General features: G+C 38.1%; 1 protein-coding gene across 1 annotated transcript in view; it reads right to left on the bottom strand.

The window, feature by feature from the left end:
• The window catches only part of Mcm7 (minichromosome maintenance 7), a 224,013-nt gene that overhangs the window by 40,971 nt on the left and 163,120 nt on the right, over nt 1-19,922 (bottom strand). The window contains exon 10 of the mRNA XM_067108054.1: nt 9,079-9,190. Within this exon, the coding sequence (XP_066964155.1) occupies nt 9,079-9,190 (112 nt within the window). The remainder of the gene's footprint in view (nt 1-9,078; nt 9,191-19,922) is intronic.

Genomic DNA, 19,922 nt, shown 5'->3' with positions numbered 1-19,922 from the left:
AAATTCCCACTGTTCTGATCACGAAATTAGTGGATTTTCCCCTTGCCATTAGGATAGAGTCTGTAGACAGCTTAGAAAAGTCTCTAAAGCTGAGGAGCTTGATAGTTTCCATTTTGTTAGAGAAAGCATGTTGATATTTCCATGAAGATTCCCTGTCCCCACAAGAAGTAGATTTGCCCATGGAGGTAATTGTCTGGGAACTTCTCATGACATTTCCAGAAGGTCTGGGAACCAATGCCTCCTTGGCCACGAAGGCATATTTAGAATCATGGTGGTGCTCCCGGAAGCTCTCAACTTCTTGAGTACCCCCTTCAACAGTGGAAACATAGGAAAGGTATAAACAAATAGGTTTGTCCAGTCTTAAACTATATCGTCTAATGCCCAGGCTTGAGGATCCAGAACTAGGGCGACATAAGGCTGAGATGATGATTCTGCTTTGTTGTGAAGAGATCGATGAGAGGTTGACAGAACTCTCTCCAAATTGCCTCCCAAACTACAGGTTTCAAGATCAACATGGCAGAGTACCTATCTTGGACTACTTAACATGTGCGCCAGAACATTCAGTCAACCAGGTACAAACTGGGGCATTAGGGCAATATTCCTCTCCAAGGTTTCTGACTTCATGCCCCCATGTTCTTAGACAACCCAGAGACCTCAGGTCCAAGAGGACACAAATTTCTTTGTTGGACACCGCTCCCACTAGTCTTTAAGTCCCTTCTGGATAGCCAACTCCTTGCAGTATATGTGAAGACTTGCTTCTAATGGCTCCAACACCCATAAAGCAACTTGGTTCCTGATAACCATCCCCCATCCTCATCCAAGGCTTCTGAATCCAGTGAGAGGTCTGGGCTCGGGGACTCTAGGGACTTCCATGAAAGAAACACTTCCATGGACATCCAATAATGAAGGTAGGGGATCAGTTCTTGGCTCCAGGGCACCAACTCAGTCTGGCTGAGTCTCTCTCTCTGTGCCAGTGCCTCTGAAGTGCAACCAAAGTGGTATCATCCAAAGTCGAGACCCAGAGAGCATGCTCCTTGAAGACATGAATTCTCTGTGATTAATAACAGATCATCTACTCGAACTTATCCGAAAAACCTTGAAAACCGAATCAATCACCACCCCCCAGTGGACACGAAAGCACACATCTTTCATGTCCACCATAAACATCCAAGCACCTTTCTCCAAGGCAGCTGACTCCATGGAAAAAAGGAACAGTTGGACACGGAGGTTGAGCCTGGACAAGTCAAGGACTGGCTTCTGACCTTCCGTGGACTGTGGAACTAGGAATAGTCTTTTGTAATACGAAAGTCCAGCAAAGTGGCCAGTACTACTTCTATTGCTGCCTTTTCTCATAGAGAAGAGGTTTCCCGACTCAAACCCTGTCTCTTCTCTAGGTTGCCTCTGTATGACTGAAAGGTTTATATGATCGTTGAAGAGGCGGTGAATTCCTGAACAGAATGCAATAAGCTTCCAAAAGAACTTTCTTTACCCAGGAGTCTACATCTGGATCCTTGCTGCTGAGACAACACTTCTTCCTTCCTGAGCTCGGAAAGGCAGAACGAAGGAAAGAATGGCTTGAAGCCAAGCACTGGAATCCAAAGGATTATTCTGTGCTATAATGAATTTTGTTTGAGATGAATACGTACGACAATGAATTTATATATCAAATAAAATAAAAGAATAACTTTAAAACTATGGTAAAAATTGACATTTGGCAAAAACTGATATTCCCCATAATAAAACGACAACTTTGCATTTAGGATATGCATACAATCTTTAGTGTAAAAAACATAAAAAATAAAAAAATATACAAAACTATGCTTATATGCACAACTGCAAAAGTGTATATACTACACTTGGCAATGAACCAATAGGTCAATATTAAAATTCATTATAAAGGTTAATGTCTCTGAGTAATGCAACAATATTATTAACAACTACATTAGGACCAATCAGTTCTGCTATATCCCTGCCCACTAACACGTCTTTGCCATGCTGCAGCATACCTATGGCAATGCAATACAGTAACATGTTCCACAGTAAGAGTGTCACACTGTATACAGACTAGTGCAGTTCCCACCTCCTAAAGGAATATGTGGGTCAAATGAGTATGGCCAATTCTCAGACGACACAATACAATTTCTACCCTACGGTTTTGCTGGAATCCAGATGGCAAGTGTTCAATACTTTGTCTGATCTTCCCGTACTTTTTATTGTTGGGCAGACGGGGAGAAGACTGGCACACTTGCCATTTATTTTTGATATATGAGTGAATAGTCCATTTCCTGTTGGTAGCGGGAATAGGATGTCATCTTTAGTAATGACATCCCTTGCTTCATGGTTAGCAAGTTCATTACCTACAATGCCTACATGGGCAGGGGCCCAGCAAAAATGGACTAATTTGAATTTGGAAGCAAGCCTATACAATCATTCTTGAATATACTGAATAACTGGATGTTTGGGGTTATATTGCTCAATGGCCATGAGTGCACTATAGGAATCTGAGTATAAGGTGTAAGTACTACCCTGTTGAGCAGAAACAATCACAAGAGATTTGGCTAATGCAGTTAATTCAGCTGTAAAAATAGAGGCATTATTAGATAGTCTAGCCGAATGCATTTGGTCATGATCAAGAAAACAAATCTTCACTCCCTAGACATTAACTGATTTTTTAACAGCAGCTTTTTGACAGACTGATTGTTCTGGGGTCAACCAAGGAGGCAACTTAGGGCAATGTATTGCCTTAATTTTTCATTTTTAAAAGACACACTGTCAATTGCAGCACTAATTCTTACATGAAAAGTGATCTCTTATCAGTACCCTAGTTAAAACCTGAGACTACTTTTAAAATATTAAGGGATTTCTTTACCTTAATTTTCAAGGAGTCAATATGACCAGCCCATGTTAGCTTCTTATCAAACATCATCCTTAAAAACATCACCTCCTCCTCATATGGTATTAGAATGTCTTTCAGCTTAATATTTGAAATGGTTTCGTTTCAAGTACTTCTAGTAAAATGAACTGCCACAGGTTTGGAATGGGAGAATCGAAAGCCATTGTCATCAGCCCGATTCCTGACTTTTGCAAGAAATTACAAGCTGCAGTAGCATCATAACTACTGACATATATAGCAAAGTCATATACAAACAAAGATGCCTTTACTGGAGGTGAGACAGATTCAACAATGCTGTTTATAGCCACAGCAAATAAGGTGACACTCAATACACTGCCTAGTGGGATGCCTTCCTCTGGCTCAAAACCATTAGACAAGGTATTTCCAATTCTAACTTTAATATATCTACCACTTAGAAATAAGCTGACGAAATTTAACATATTACCTTGTATTCCCATTTCATGAAGCCGCTCAACAATGCCAAAATGCAAAGTACTGTAGTGTCACAGGCTTTTTCGAGATCAAAGAAGACTCCAATAGTCTGACTGCATTTTGAGAAACCTTGCTGAACTTTGGACGATATTCTTAGTAGTGAGTCCAGAGTGGAATGATTTCTCCTAAAGCCAAATTGGACAGATGATAAACCATTTTCCTCTAGATGCCACATTAGCCTAGAATTCACCATTTTCTCAAACAATCTGTACACACAACTTGTAAGAGATATTAGCCGATAGCTTGTAGGAAGACGTGGAACTTTCAATGGTTTCTTAATGGGGACAACTGCAATCTTCCAAGAAGGGGGAAGAATACCAGTTTCCCAGATTTTGTTAAAAGATTTTAAGATAAGATTTAGCTGAATCTGTAAATTTTTATGCATGCTACAAAGAATGTTATCATTTCCAGGGGATGTCGATTCAGATGATAATAGAGCATCCCTTTATCCCAGATTTTCCTACAAAGAATATCATCATTTAATGTGATTCAGATGATAATAGCATCCCTTAAATTCCCTTAAGTTAACTTGGCATTATGAGATTCATCATTTCCAGAATTTAAATTAAGGGAAATGGTTGAATTCCTAATATTCTGGAACCAAGTTGAATAGTTCCTAAAACTTCAATACTTCAGAGAAATGTTCACCCAGTTTTTCAGCAACTTCATCAGGCTTGGTGACACGGTCTCCACTGATTTTCAGACAAGGCGTTGGAGGTGGAATGTATTTGCCACTTGGATTTCTTATCTTTTTCCTGATTAACCTGGATGGGGTCTTAGAATTTATGACATTTATATAAAAAGCCAGGATTCTCTTTTTACTTTTTAAAAATATTTTCTGTTTTGCCGTGGCCTGTTGGTAAATTAGATTTTGCTGTTGCAGATTGACTGGATGTATAAGGCCTATAACATTTCCTGGTAATTTTCTTCAAATTACCACAGGTTTTATACCTCCATGGAACAGCAGGTCTGCATGGTTTCCCTTTGGTGTTAGGTACTTTGTTTTCAGAACTATTCAATATTTCAGAGGCAAAGTACTCATAAGCCTTTATATGGGACTCGAAATTTGACCCAATCTGGTTCCCTTTCCTTCCATTTAACAGGAAAATTTGAGGGGACATTTCTCAAAATCTTCAAATGGATAGGAAAGTGATCACTATCATGTTGAAGTTCATTATTATTAACAATGACATCAACAATCCTACCCTCTGTGTCTTAAAACTTACCACCCCAAAGTGGATTGTGTGAATTAAAATCTAGTAAAAGTATCGCCCAAAGAGGAAGAGATAGGAGACTTCCCTTTAGTGACCTGGGACTGTGGAGAAAAGTTCTATTTCAGTTTTCTCCATCTCTGCAGCTATAGAAGAGGACAGTTTGTCCTCTATTATTTTCCCAAAAGGGGTAAGCTGAAACCAATGACTGTCTGCTAAGGAGGGTGCCTGGAGGAACCAACAGAGAGCATAGCTGCTCTTTTGAGTGAACTCCGAGGACCCCTGGCCAAAGGAGGAAATTCATCAACTCCTTCAGACACTGTTCAACATGACTGACTAAAAGAAATAGCTTCAATGGTATTAGACAAGCTCTTACTGCCTCTCTTGCCAGGAAAGATATGGACATAAATGCACCATCCATAGCTGGATCAGGAGAAAAGGGGGGAAAATCCCATTTGATGCAACATACACTTCCTAGAGAACATCTGCCATCAAGTCAATCTCCCATGTACAGAATCTGATAGTTTAAAGGAAGAACTGTGGATATCTGTCTATGCATAATTGAACCAATTCCTTAAAAACTGAGGGTAGAGATCTACATGCTCTTCTTCCTTCTCCACATCCTGTATAGGAGGCACAGGATAATGCTGACAGGAAGAGTCAGGTCTGTAAGAGTCCCCTTCATAAGAGACAAAAGTAGCAGCCCAAGAACAAGACAGTCTTGCAAGACCACAAGTTAAGTTCTTATAATCCATTCTAACAGAAACTTGAAAGCCAAAAGCTCTCTCAGCACAGGAAGGAGTCAAATTATTATCATAAGTGCAGGAGAACGTACCCTTCTTAGGCAACTTACCCTCCAAAACTGGAAGTCTGATGCGCCTTACTGAGGCCACAATAAGTTTGACCACTCATATGTAATGCCTTCCAAGGCCTACGAACAGAAATAGGACTCAATGCCTAAAGCAGCCTCAACAGATCTGTGTGGACTCGCTGATGCCTTGTGAGGATTCGCTGATGCCTGTGCAGACTCGATGATGGCCCAAGCAGACTCTGTAACACCTAGCGCTGCCTGGACAATACCTCACACCGATTCATCAACACATGCGGAACTGTAAATGGAATTGACACCTCCCATGGCCTTGGACTAGCAGAAACCAACAGACCCGTGGGGGAATGCAAATATCTGGCACACTAACCCTAAGCTCTTGAAGGACAGTCCATAAAAGCTGCAAAAGCCCAGGCACAAACATAGCAGTGGCCTTGTCTAAAATAAAATTTGGACCATCGCTGATCGAAAGGGAGAACTCGCACAAGCACTTACCACCTCAATGTCTACCGTATCTACAGACCCAAGGCTCCTAGCAACGGCTGCAGGTACAACACCAGCACTCATACGGATAGTGCTCAGTTACCTGGCTCAGATGAATCGCTAGAATAACCCAGGGAAAACAGGGTCAACTGCAAAGATCTGGACTTAACATAAAACACAAAGATCTAGACCTACCATAAAACACGAAAACCTAGACCTACCATACCTGTCCTTAGGCAACCGTGATCTAACCCTGTCCATGGAAGACCAAGAAGCAAAGGCAGGAGACAGAGGGAATGTTCTAGAACATTCTGGGATGTTATTCCTAATTTGGAAATAAAGGGACTACCTGGCCTGTCAGCAGGGGTCCCAAGGTGACAGGCAAGACTGTCAACGGAATTGCCAAAGAAACAGGGAGACACTGTCACTGCCAACACAAGACACGTTCGATACAAAAGATTCAAATTTGTAACACAAAAATCCATCTAGATTTATCAGAATCAATGTCAGGCTGCATCGAATCTAATTTACTTCCCTGAGCTGACAGAGGTGTAGGATCTAATACTCTCAAATTCTGCAATTTACCATCTCTCTCTCTCTCCCAAACACACATGCTTGCAATGTTCACAGTGGTTGTCTGATTCACAATTACAGCACTGTGATCAAAGCATATTTCATAGTATCATACTTCAATTAACATAATCTGGTCATACCTTATAAAATCTAACAGATTTAGATAGGGAAGATTCAGAAGAGGAATTCATATTGCCAATAACAAACCAAAAGCCATACAATCCAATGCTTTAACTAAAGAAAATACAATCCAAAATTCAGAGCACAAATGAACTGACTGATGAACACAAGGAGGAGCTGACAGTGGGTGAATTGATAGAGATGCTCAAAGAGACAAAGAGAGGTGAGTTAGGGGAACTTTCTTCATCCAAGGATAAGGTGGAAAGTGTCCGGCTGACTTCACCACTGTCATTCATATAAGTCAAGAAATGGTGTGAAACATGGGAAGATCTAAAGAAATTTGTAAAAACAACAATCCAAGGCACGCAGAAGCAGAACACTGTTCCGGTTTGTTTGATGATGTAGGATGAGTTACTTTTACAGTGTACTAAAAATTGCAAAGTGTCACTCGATAGGTATTTTACTGTAACAAAAAGAATTGATTCTGGCAAATCAAGTGAAAGTGAAAGGAAACAAGCAAAATGTAGTGAAAGTGAAAAATCATCCGAGCCTGGTCCCAGTGGCACACCTGGGAAGTCAGTGGGAAGCGGACCCGTCTCCCCCCCGATAACCCACATCCCCTCCCTCACCTCTCTACCGCCTCACTAGCACTGTCCCAAACACTCGCTCAAGGTAAGATTCTCTTACGACTTTTTATTGTTACTGTATTGCATTCGACTTTTTAAATTGTATATATTAAATTTATTGTGAAATTACCTTCTTTTACTCATGTGAATTGTTACTGCTTTTACATACATAATGCATGGTCAATTTTTACTCTCTCTTCTTCTTTCCTCAACTAAACGCTCCCTCCCTTATCTCAAGCCAGCTAGGCGTCACTACAGTGACATGATTCTGTTCATCTTTTATGTTAAATTTTATTGTGACACACACTATTTTTTTTTTTTTTAAATTTGGTTATCATTAAATATATTGTCCTTGCACTTGAAATAATTTTATTAAAATGGGTACAAAGGGTGGATATTGGGAAATTCTTGAGTGTGGGATGAATTAATTGAATTCCCATTATTCCTTATGGGAATATAGTATTCATATTAATATATAAAATTTTCAATATACAAACTGGAATTTGGCATTAATTAAATTTGTATACCGAGGAGCTACTGTATGGCACTAATGGATGCTTCTTGTTGCCATGGATACTGGTTTATATTCTGATTTAAGCGAAAGTTTTTTTTTTAGTAACATAAACCGTTATTCTACTTGGCAAACTTACGCCACTCAAGTATATATTACATTTTTTAATGCACTTCATGGCATCATTTGTGTCTTGAATAGTAATTAATTTCATACCACTGGAAAGGCAAATTATCATACTTTTATGCTGTGGATATCTCTTTTCTCCAATTTATCATTTTTTCCTCAATTATAAATTTTTCATTATGGTCAACTTTTACCAATATTTCTTTTGACAACTTTAAATATATCACAATAAATTTAAACTCTTTAGCTTTAAAATAAAACCAAATTCATTAATGTACCATTAAGTATAATGTTACACAAAGTGATCAAAGAAAATCATAGCTCAGCATTTTTGGTCAGTGAAGGATGTGTCCTGGCACACAGATTTTGACTCAAACCAATATCGTCAGAGTTAAGGAGTATGACATAGTGACCATAACCAACTAAAACTATCATCTGGGGATGTTTGAATTCCCTACACTGCTGCACAGTATATCTTTGCACAATATTTGCTCTGTGCAACTTCTGACTTTCTAAAAACCAGCTTGTTCATCTCTTGAGCTTTTAAACAATTTTTCTCTAAATTTAGGCCTACTTAAAAAAAAAAAGGAGAGAGCAAAGTTAATATTTCCATTACAACCTATGTAAGTGCAATGCCTCCAAGTTACCACATTCAGTCCTTTGATGTTTCTTCATTTCATATTCTGCAGAACAGTCAAGTTAGTATACAGGACGTCACTTCAATTTCAGCTAAAATTACTTTTGCAGTGTTTCACAATAGCATTGTGGATTCACAAGGCCTAAAACCAAAAATACCTAGAATGCAAATTAATCTTTATCACTTACTGAGTGCACGCAGAAGAAAGGCTAAAACAAATGGAAGGTGATATGGAAAAACTTAAAAATATATTAGGCCCTAGTATAATAACCCTCAGTGAAGTACAAAACTATGGAAAAGAAAATATCAGTTACCAACACTGAAGTTCATTTAAAATAAAGTGAGTCCCTACCTAATACCAGAGTATCTTAGATGGAAAATGAATATTAATTACCTTCCTGTCTGGCATTCAAAAACCTGGTAACCCTGGGAACATGAGACAACCATAATCAAGAATGTGGTTAATAGGGTTGTAATGAAATAATATATGGACGTCAAAAAATATGTTAATTGATATGTACTTTTCAACTTACTAGATACAGCATATACACTTAGCAGGTAAAACTAAATAAAAACTTACCTTTTTCTTACATAGAGCCACATACCGCCTCATTAGTTTCATATCTAGAGGTTTGAACTGAGTTGGAGGCTGTGCACAATGTTGGTGAACGTAAGTGATGTGCTGGGCCAACCTAAATAATTAAAAAATTACAAAAATATTTTTATCTACAAAACAATTCAAAGTAAACTGCACTTTTCCTATCTATACAAACTAGAAGCTTTTTGTATGGGTATTCCACAGCATGAGCTGGAATTGGTCACTGAAACTTGGTAACAAGGTAGTTAACAAGTGGTATGTGATTCAGCATTTTTTCTTCTTTGGCATTTGGAACTACATGAGTGGATGTGATGGGCATATATATAAATTATATATATATATATATATATATATATATATATAACTCTGGTTTGTATGCATAAGAAAAATACAAAATAACTCTTAATTTTTTTTATTAGTTTCAACAGTCATAATAAAGTAGGCTGACATGATTAGTATACTATGAAATGTTAATTTCATCCTCCATTGAAACTAATCCACCTTTCTCTCTTACAGAAAGGTGTGACAGGGATCCTGCAGACATAACCTGTAGCTACACTCTTTAACTGGATCCTATAGCATTACCTTGCAGCCAATCTTACTGCAACATCTTATTGTCAAATCTTATAACCATCCCGTGTCTATAGCTACCTCCAGATAACCTTTCAAAAGTGTATTGAGCTATTTGTAAATTTTGAAGCTGCACTTGTGTAATGGAGAAAATAGAACTAGATAATTAGAACGTATTTAGACAGAGCGCACTCTGTAGATAGGATCCAGAAGGTACTTTCAAGTTTATATTGTAAATAACTTTCTTTTTGTAATTGTGGTAATTTTGATTATCAAGATTTATCGAGCCAAGGACACTCAGATAAGGGCGAAATCCGGATAAAGACAAGTTAAAAACTCTAAGAGTGTAAAACAGCATCCCATACCCATACTCCCCCTACCTTGTAAACACTGCATAAACATAAAAAGTCAATATGGTTATAAAGAATAACCATCACACTTTAAACTGAATTTATACTAGACAATTATCTAGCTTATTTTCTCATACTTGTAACGAAATAGTGATACCTCGGTACTCAATGAATTCAATACTTGATGCATTTTGACCAGAAAAAAACTGTCCTGGTTCTCGTTTACTTGGCATTCAACATGCAAGCTAATATATGTTTGCCCCTAGATGCCACGATGCATTACCTCTTTCATTCCAAACAAAGTTTAGCATTAATTAGAGAGTAGCTCTCAATCAGTGCAGAATCCATTTCAATCCATTCCAACTTTTTTTTTTTTTTTTTTTTTTTTGCATAGAGTATCATGGCTCTATGGTGAGTTTCATTTTCGGTAGAATATAACAGGCTAGGTTTACCATGTCTATCACCTTTTCAGTCAGTTCAATTTATAATGCATGTTACATTAAATTAGTGTTTGACTAATTAATAGGGCTAAAAGCAAACTGTCATACAGTCAACCCCTGCTATTATGGATTTTTCTGTGGAACTCATCCCCAACTTATTCGTGAAAAATTTAGCAATTTGTGGACTTTTTCATCGAGAAATATTCACTAATTAGTGCATTTTGTCTTTATTTTCAGGACTAAACATTTTATGATAAAAAATAATTTACTAATTTAAAAAAATTAATATCAAGATGATTAAGATTATAAATAATAGTAATAATGATGATAATACTGTACCTGTAATAATAAGTACAGTAGTACTCCAGAACCCCTCGAATAAGGCGAGAGAGAAAGAGAGGGAATGGGATGTTGTCCTTACATTAAATATCTCTTGAAACCATTCATGAATTATTATGGAGAGAGAGAGAGAGAGAGAGAGAGAGAGAGAGAGAGAGAGAGAGAGAGAGAGAGAGAATCAAGTGGGCAACATATTTAACAATGGAATGGGCAACATTTTCTACCCTTCATGGTCCATATGTCAAATTAACTGACAGGTTACGCACCCCCTTACTCTGAAGCTTTGGAGAAGACAGGGAATCGATAAGCATTATTTTAAAATTTTACATAATTTACTATAGAAATGCATAAACATTGTAATTATAGTATGGAAAATATAAAAAAATTAATAACAAAGTAATGTCACGTTCATCTATAAAACTACAGTATACAATACAAAAACATACATCTTACATATGCCCAGAATAATCTCTCTTATCTCAATGATTCATTGAGATAACAAAAATACAACTTATTTGTCAAAGCAAGTATTAAAGTACAGAGAGAGAGAGAGAGAGAGAGAGAGAGAGAGAGAGAGAGAGAGAGAGAGAGAGAGAGAGAGAATGTTTACAGCGACAGCTGTTTTGTGATTATAGTATCACATACAGTATTTATGTACAAAAATAAAAATACAAATTTTTCATACCAATTTTACACATAAAAGCACTGGCTGGTAAAAAAAGGGGTTCTTTCCCCTCCACAGGTTCAGGAGGGACCCCTTTATAGCACCCAAGGGACCTCCTTACAGCAAACCCTGATATGATGCTCAGAAATGATATGTATTGGAATGATATAGTGATTGAAAGGATATAAAATTATTTTTTAGTGACACTGAAATTATATTTAATATTAAATGTTTTAGAATGATCCAGTAAGGTATATTTGGTGTCTGAACTAATAAAATAGGCAGCTAAAAGCACTTTTAGAGGGCATCTTTGGTGTTTGAACAATTCAAGTTTTTAGTGGGGTGTCAAGTATTCGCAGGGGGTTGTGGTCCCTATCCCCTGCGAATACTGGGGGTTAACTGTACATTTAATCAGGTTTACAGTGTGCACGCACAAGATTGCTGATCAACAATTACACCTTTAGCTAACTGTGAGTTTTTATGTGGAACTCATCTCTAAATACATTGCAGAAAATTCACTAATTTGTGAATTTTTCTGCAGAGCATTATTCACCAATTACTCTATTTTCATGACTAAATACACTTTTTATGATAAAAAATTATTCACTAATTTTCAAATATTAATATTAATGTAAACACAGCAAAATATCAATCACATGTTAAAGTGAAATCCCTCAATATTGACCTATTATCATTGTAATACATACTGTATAAAATAAAGGATGTTCACCCACTCTCTTTCTCTCCATGACGACATGCTATTGGCTGAAGGGGTTGGAAGTAGCCAATCACAAAGCTTGTAGCCTGTACTTTGTATGTACTGGCCATAATGTATAAGTATTTTTAATCTCTCTCTCTCTCTCTCTCTTACTGAGATAAGAGAGGATTTGTATACATATGTAACATGTATTTTTTTTATTGTATAAATAATTGATTTACTAATTGTCAAATATTAATATTGATGCAAAAACAGTAAAATACCAAACAAATGTTAAAGGAAAATCCGTCAATATCAATCTATATTATCATCGTAATATGTACTGTATAAAAAAAACAATGCTCACCCCTCTCTCTCTCCATGATGACATGTATTGGTTGAAGGGGTTGTAAGTAGCCAATCACAAAGCTTGCAGCTTGATACTTTGGTGTGTACTGTCACTAGTGTGAGTTGTATTTTTTGTCTCTCTCTCTCTCTCACTGACATGAGAGAATTTTTATGCATATGCAACATGTACGTTTATTTGTTTTGTATGACACAGCAAATTATCAACTCATTAAGGAAAATATAGTAAATTAGTTAAGATTTTTGCTCAATCCTTGTTTTCCCTGACCCTTTTCTGTCTCCGACTCGGGGAAGCGTGAAGGTGTAACTGTCAATTATCTTGATATATTGACTGTGAAGGGAGTTAGCACCTGGACAATCTCTCTTTCTCTCTCTTTATGCCAAAGGATACTCATAGAATGTGAGAGATGAATAGACAAATAGAAAGGGAGAGTGGCTGATAGAAAGATATACATACACACATATATATACCGTATTATTATATTGATTAACATCGTAATATGTATAAAAATAACTATTGCCCCGACATTTTTCAACCGTTTAACCGATACAGACAACTTAGTTCAGCCCTTTCTCTCTCTCTCTATGCCAAAGAATGCTCATAGAATGTGAGAGATGGATAGATAGATAGATAGATTGGCTGGAAGGGTTAGAAGTAGTGAATCACACAGCAGGTTATGTTACCTCAATGCTGATTGGGTTGAAGCAGGACACGCTATTGACCAGAAGGATTAGAAAAGCTAATCACAGAGCAGGATACCAGCTTTTTTAGTTGCTGATTGGCTTGTAGCTCTGCTGCTTTGTGAGGAAGTTTTCCCTCTTTTTATATGATTGATTTTAGTTTGATGTTTACTAATACTATATATTATAACCTAATTTTGTGAAATAATCATTACAGTAAACCCCTGTATTCGCATGATTCTCTGTGGAACAAATCTATAAATTATTCGCAAAAAATTCGATGATTCAATAACTAGTGTATTTTGTTATTTTCAAAATTAAATAAATTTATGATAAAAAAATTATTTACTAATTTTCAAATGTTATTAAGATTACATTAATAATAATAATCCGGTCATTAAACATTTTCAAAGTTATGGTAACAGTTACTGATGGTAGGGGCGGAAGCACTACCTACCAAGTTGGTGTGCATTCAGTTCTACGCAGTTTACCTTTTGGCCTAGGTGGCCCTTAATGTGAAGGCCTCAGGTTTGTATGTTAAGAAAAATACAAATTACTTTAAAAATTTGTCATTTGTTCCCACACAAATACAAACCTTCCATCTTTACATATGGGAGACTTACTTTTGGACGGAGGATTCTGAGTAACCTCTGAACTGACTGGTAGTTTGACTCACCTGGGTACTCTCTTCCTGGTCATGGAAGAGCAAAGGAAGGAGGCCATACCTCTGATCTACTGAACAAGAGAGATGTTCAGTTGTCTGACTTCTGGGCATTTTGAGTTAAAAGGAATGTAATATCCTTGATTGGAAAAGGCTTGGATGAACCCCCAGTGTCGGAGACTATAAAGCTAATAACAACCAACTGGTTTGGTCATGGTCAGCCCCTCTCTCCCCTTACTAGAGAGAAGGAAGGATTTACATCTACTAATCCTAACAGTTAAATTATACATAGAATACTCAGTCATCTAGATCGCCTGCATGCACACCAGTCCAGCACATGGCAGCTCATTCACTGTTCCTCTGCCCACCAGAAGAGGAAGGAAGACAGGAAAAAGGAGGAGGCCAGACCAACACACACCACCTTGCAGCTGCACACCTTAAGCGAGCTGCAGCTTGTCCCTCAAGAGCTGGGTGAACTACATGACTTGTTGAGCATCCACCACAGGATCCAAAGAAAAAGAGTCCAAGGACCTATGGGCAATGTCCCAAGGTAAAAGGAGACTAATGTGATCTGCATGATTACATTCCATCCTAGTACTCGACTGACAGGGTCTTCCTGAATGCGATGGACAGACTGATGCCCTTGACCTCGAAAGATCTGGTCCAAACCGTACTGGTGTCCACCAAGAATTTGAGGGGGTATGCTCATTTCATCATCTAACTAGTCAATGACAATCTGGACACTGTTTCTCGGCCAACTCAAAGGTAACGAATGAATCGTTGGCATTGGGTTGAAAGTCTAGTCTTTACGAAGGCAACATATACGTCAGACTGCCATTGGCCCCACAGAACCACAGAAGTGGAATGATCCATCTCACTGATCACTTTTGAAACATGTGGAATGGTAAAAGGTGTAAGCTTCCATATGTCAATGGCTACCAAAGATGTCTTTATTCAAAGGTGCGAGAAGACAGAACAGAACAGCACCAACTTCAGTAAGTCAAGAATGAAGGACTGTAATCAAGCTTCTTCAGAGGTTGAAAGAATTTCCGTTAGTCAAGGTGACAAGATCAACTGCCCTTATCTCCTGACTTCAGCGAATACATGTTGTAATTACATCCATCTTGCTTGGGATGTCTGGTTGGCCACTGCACTGAATGTTCTTCTGTCTGTTCAGGTACTTGTACTGTAATACAGCAGATGAAAGGACACTAGGACCTTTTGTTGACCACGGCACTACCATGGTGTCATTGCTATCACACCGAGGAGTGTCTATCTTGGATCTTGAGACTCTTTAAAGTCTAAAAGAACTGTGCTTAACTTCCAAGGAAGGGTGTGTAGGAGGAGACTGCTGCCCTGGTCAATGTTCCAAAGAATGAAAAATCTCTGGGGGAGGAAAGTGTAACCATGGCACTACCTTGGTGTCGTTGGTATCAAAAGAGTGCCTATTTGGACAGTGACTCCTGGAACTGTCTTAAGATCCACATAATATTCTCTCCTTGGGTTGTGGATCAACTGGTAATTACAGCAGCAGCAGCAGCTACTGCTTACATCTCCCACTCCTCACAGGAAGTTTGTAACTGCATTAAGTCAAATGAAATGGCGCTCCTAGACACTGCTTCTTGACTGAGCAAGAGCCAAAAACATGTTGCTGGAGTTTGGTTTGGAGGTATTGTTGATCACACAATGAATCAGGCAAAATGACGGTTAGTTGTAAACACAAGACTTGAATCCTGGATGCAAATCTGAACTTGTCAGTCATACATCCATCATTCTGGAGTGTGTCTGGTTGACTGGTGTGCTGAGTGTGCTACTGCAAACTTGTGCACCCGCACTGTCAAATGAGGAGATGATAGGACACTAAAGTCAAGGGTGTTTTTATATGAAAACTGTCCAAGATTCCTTTCGGGCCTTTTAATTTCCATGTGGAAATGAGCTCTTGCTTTTTTGAAATTCAACATGGCAAAAGCTGAATTCATAGTCACGTGGACTGGGTGCAATGTCACTGACACTGCCAAGTACTTGGGCATTCTGATTTGGATGGGCATCATTGGCTTGCCTGAACTAGCATGTCCTGAGCAAGGAATAATGCATATATGATGGGGGCTTTCTTGGTGGCAATGTCACGCAGGCATTTTGAGGCAACTGGGAATTACTTTCACACCTCCAACAGGTGGGCCATACCCAAAAATAATCCTGACAAGTTGATTATTATTCGGCCTGTCATGGAGTGCCTACTTGATAAGTGTAGGAGTCTCTATGTGCCCCTGAAAAATCTTTCACTCGACAGAGGTATGCTGAAGTGGAAAGGGGCCCTCTCAATTAAGACATTGAACTCATGAATCCAGCAAAATATGGCTCTGATTTCATTATTTACCATGGTGTTTCTGCATCACTGTGTGACATTGTTTTCAGGCTTACAGGCATCCACCTGCATAAAGGTTACCATGTTTTCATGAACAACTTTTACAACTCTGTCAGCCTTGCACAGGAACTCTATGATCACTGCACTTATTGTAGTGGTACTCTGCCTTCGTGAGAAAGCACCAAACTCGCTGAAGAGGATGGTAAAGCATCGGTACTTGTGTCATGGACAGATACCCTTCAGGAGGATGGGCAACGTATCAGTCATCTGCTGGCAGGATATCCAGCTTTTCAGCCTGATAAATGGATACGCCAGCACTGAACCACTCATCCGTACACCAAGGTTTCTATGGTTGTGAAACAATAGATCAATTATCATTCCCTTGCAAGGTCTCTCCGCTGGACAAAGAAGACAGTGTTCTACCTCCTTTAACTTGCCCTCCAGAATACATACTCCCTCTACTTCAAGTAAACCAGGGGTAGGAAGAGGTTCAACCTTCATCACTTTCATGAACACATTGCTGATGCCCTTCAGTACTACAATGAGGACCAGTGGCCCGATTCTGGCATGAGGATTCCCCATGCACATTCTCTGCCTGTAGATGAACAAGCAGATTCTCCTCCTGCCCCACCTGGCGGTCTTTCTGCCGTGACTGCTGCACCTCCTTCGGTTAAACAAGCCTACGAGAACCCTAGACCTACCATCTCCTCCCAAAGGACCCTTCATGGTCTTCCTGATTGGTTGAGGCTGGGGGATAATAAAGAAGAGAAGGCTGGGAAAGGCCAGAGGCAAAAGGTATCAAGTATGCTTTATGAATGGCATATGGCGAGACACCACTTTCCTGTGCTCCCTTGGCAAGATCACCATGTACCAGCCGAGACTAGTTTAGGAGTTATAATACACAAAAAAGTACTGGGGCACTTTGACCTCCAGGACCATGCTTGGCATGAAAGCCAGGCATTTTCATTCAAAGCTGCCCAAGTTCCTCTCCATCTCCATCTATCTATGAAGTGTGTGTGTGTGGGGACTTGGAGGATCAGGATAAAAAGTCACATATTTGTTGTATATAACACAATATATATATATATATACAGTAGAACCTCATTCCTCGACGCTAATTCGTTCCAGAAGTGTCGAGATTCGATTTTGTCGAATTCTGGGTTAATTTCTCCCATAAGAAATAACTGAAAATGGATTAATCCATTCCTGACCACCATTCATTACCCCAACCTTGCCTTTTTATACAAAACTTTACACAAATTACAATTAAATAAGTTCAGAGTTGAATAACTCACCGTATCAGAAGCACTTTTTACATTTTTAAATGCATACTGTATAAAAAAAATTGGCCTATGACCAATGCAGCCGCATTACCGATGATAGACCGAGCGCCATAGGCTAGGCTAGGTAGCCTATAGGCACTACCAGAATGTACTGCAATGGGTACACATGAAAACTGTTGTTAATAATGATAACATTGAAAAACAAGCCAGATTATCACATTAAATTAATAATACAGTATTTATAAACTGAATTACTGTATATACACCACCAGGGTGGCGCTGTGGTTTGTTTATATCTGCCACAAGCTGCCGAGTTCCGACGTAATTTAGGAAATTTTTCTTAATTTTATGATAACAGACATACAGTAATTCGGCTTATAAATACTGTATTATTAATTTAATGTGATAATCTGGCTTGTTTTTCAACAGCAGCAGCAGCAGCAGCATGTGTGGGCTTTAAATGCTTTTAAATAAGCATGGGAAGAACACCACCAACAACGCCAACTAGCGGCAGCCGCTTGAAACTCTTTTTCTACATACATCATATGATTCATCGGGTCGGATTCGGTTTGTTGTTTGAGCTCGTTTAAAATTTACTCAACATTTTCGTGTTGAAATCCGATTATGTCAAGTTCTAGTACAGTCGAGGACCGGGGTTCTACTGTGTGTGTGTATATATATATATATATATATATATATATATATATATATATATATTATATATGTGTGTGCGTAGGTGTCTGTGATTTGTTCCATTATTTCTCTTATTCACACACTTCCCTTACTTGTCACTGAGACCCATCAGTCACCCCAACAAATCTATCAAATATTTTCTACCAATATTTTCTCATATCTTTTGTCCAAACATATAAAACCATATATACATGAAAAGGAAATATTGTCAACTATATGATAAAAAATATTTCAAATTTCTGGCACTAATAATTTTTGTGCTAAGCAGATATGGTATACAAATTTTCATTTCCAGCTACACTTAACTCAAATTTTTTCTTACTTTTTTATTTTAGGAGAATTTTGATGATTTAAGGATGAAGTCCCAAGAAACAAGACCAAAATGAGCTCTCTACGATAAAATTTAACAACACTAGAGCGATTAAAAACATTGCATGGTCTAGCAACATGAGACATTTTTCATTCATTTTCTAACAGTATTTTTGCTTATATTCTTGTAGAAAATATATGAAACTATACATAAATGAAAAGGAAATATTATCAGCAACAAGGCAAACATATTTCAAATTCCTGGTACTGATAGTTTTTGTGATAAGTAAAGTTAGACGCTACGTAAAAATGACATTTTCATGATAAAATTAAGTTTTATATATACTTAGCCAGTGGTTACATAGCTAAGAGTTTCTACTTGAACGGCAGCTTAAATTCTGAGTTTCGCAGTAGCGATTCTTTTGTTTGTGTAGGTGACAAGATCCCGCCCACTTTCAGGGTAAGAGAGAGGAACACAGCCAATAGCTCAATTTCTTTATGCTTAAATATCCAAGCGCAGGGAGGAGGGCGGGGTCCATCCATAATTACTGGGCAAGTACAGTCATACCCCGAACTTACACGAGGTTAGGTTCCAGAACCCCTCGCGCAGGGTGAATTTTCACATAAGTTTGGCACGGTCTCTAAAAATGCTAATACATGCTTATTTCTAAACTTTAAACACTAAATATGACTCTAATCATGCTCCCAAATTATTAACTTTTAAATGAAATTAAAGTTACTATAACTTCATTTAAAAGTTAGCTTAATACATTACAGTGATCCCTCGTCTATCGCGGATAATGGGGACCAGAACCCCCGCGATAAGTAAAATTCATAAAAGTAGCATTGGTCCCTCCCTAGGGAGGCATATACTGTATATACATGGTATATATTTAAAGGCTTTATAGCCTTTCCCACACTGTTATAAACACTTCCTATGCACTTAAACACTGTACAGTATTACTATTTTGATCTCCTATCACAGTAATATGCATAAAAAAAAGATCGTCCCATATTTGTAATGTTTACGTTCTGAGAATCAGCTGACTGAAGCTGCTCACTACTAACGAAAGAATTAGGAAAATAATTTTTTAGTTGCTAAAAGAAACAAATTTATCAATGAAATTATTTTTAATTCTGTACATAAAAGTTTATGATACAGTAATTCATATTTCATTGAGAGAGAGAGAGAGAGAGAGAGAGAGAGAGAGAGAGAGAGAGAGAGAGAGAGAAATGGTGTACTGTACAGCACAGTAGCTTGGGACGAGACTAAGTCTTGACAAGCTGGTGATGAGAGAGTATACAGTATCCTTGAGTTGCTTACGTATGAAATTCGGATTTTAATTATTTTTACAGTGATTTAAGATGAAACATCAACAGTGATAAGATATTCTCTTATGTACAGTCG

Source organism: Macrobrachium rosenbergii, chromosome 8 (genome assembly GCF_040412425.1).
Source record: "Macrobrachium rosenbergii isolate ZJJX-2024 chromosome 8, ASM4041242v1, whole genome shotgun sequence".
Taxonomy (NCBI): domain Eukaryota; kingdom Metazoa; phylum Arthropoda; class Malacostraca; order Decapoda; family Palaemonidae; genus Macrobrachium; species Macrobrachium rosenbergii.
The sequence above is the reverse complement of the archived record's forward strand: the minus strand, read 5'-3'. Positions and strand labels throughout refer to the sequence as shown.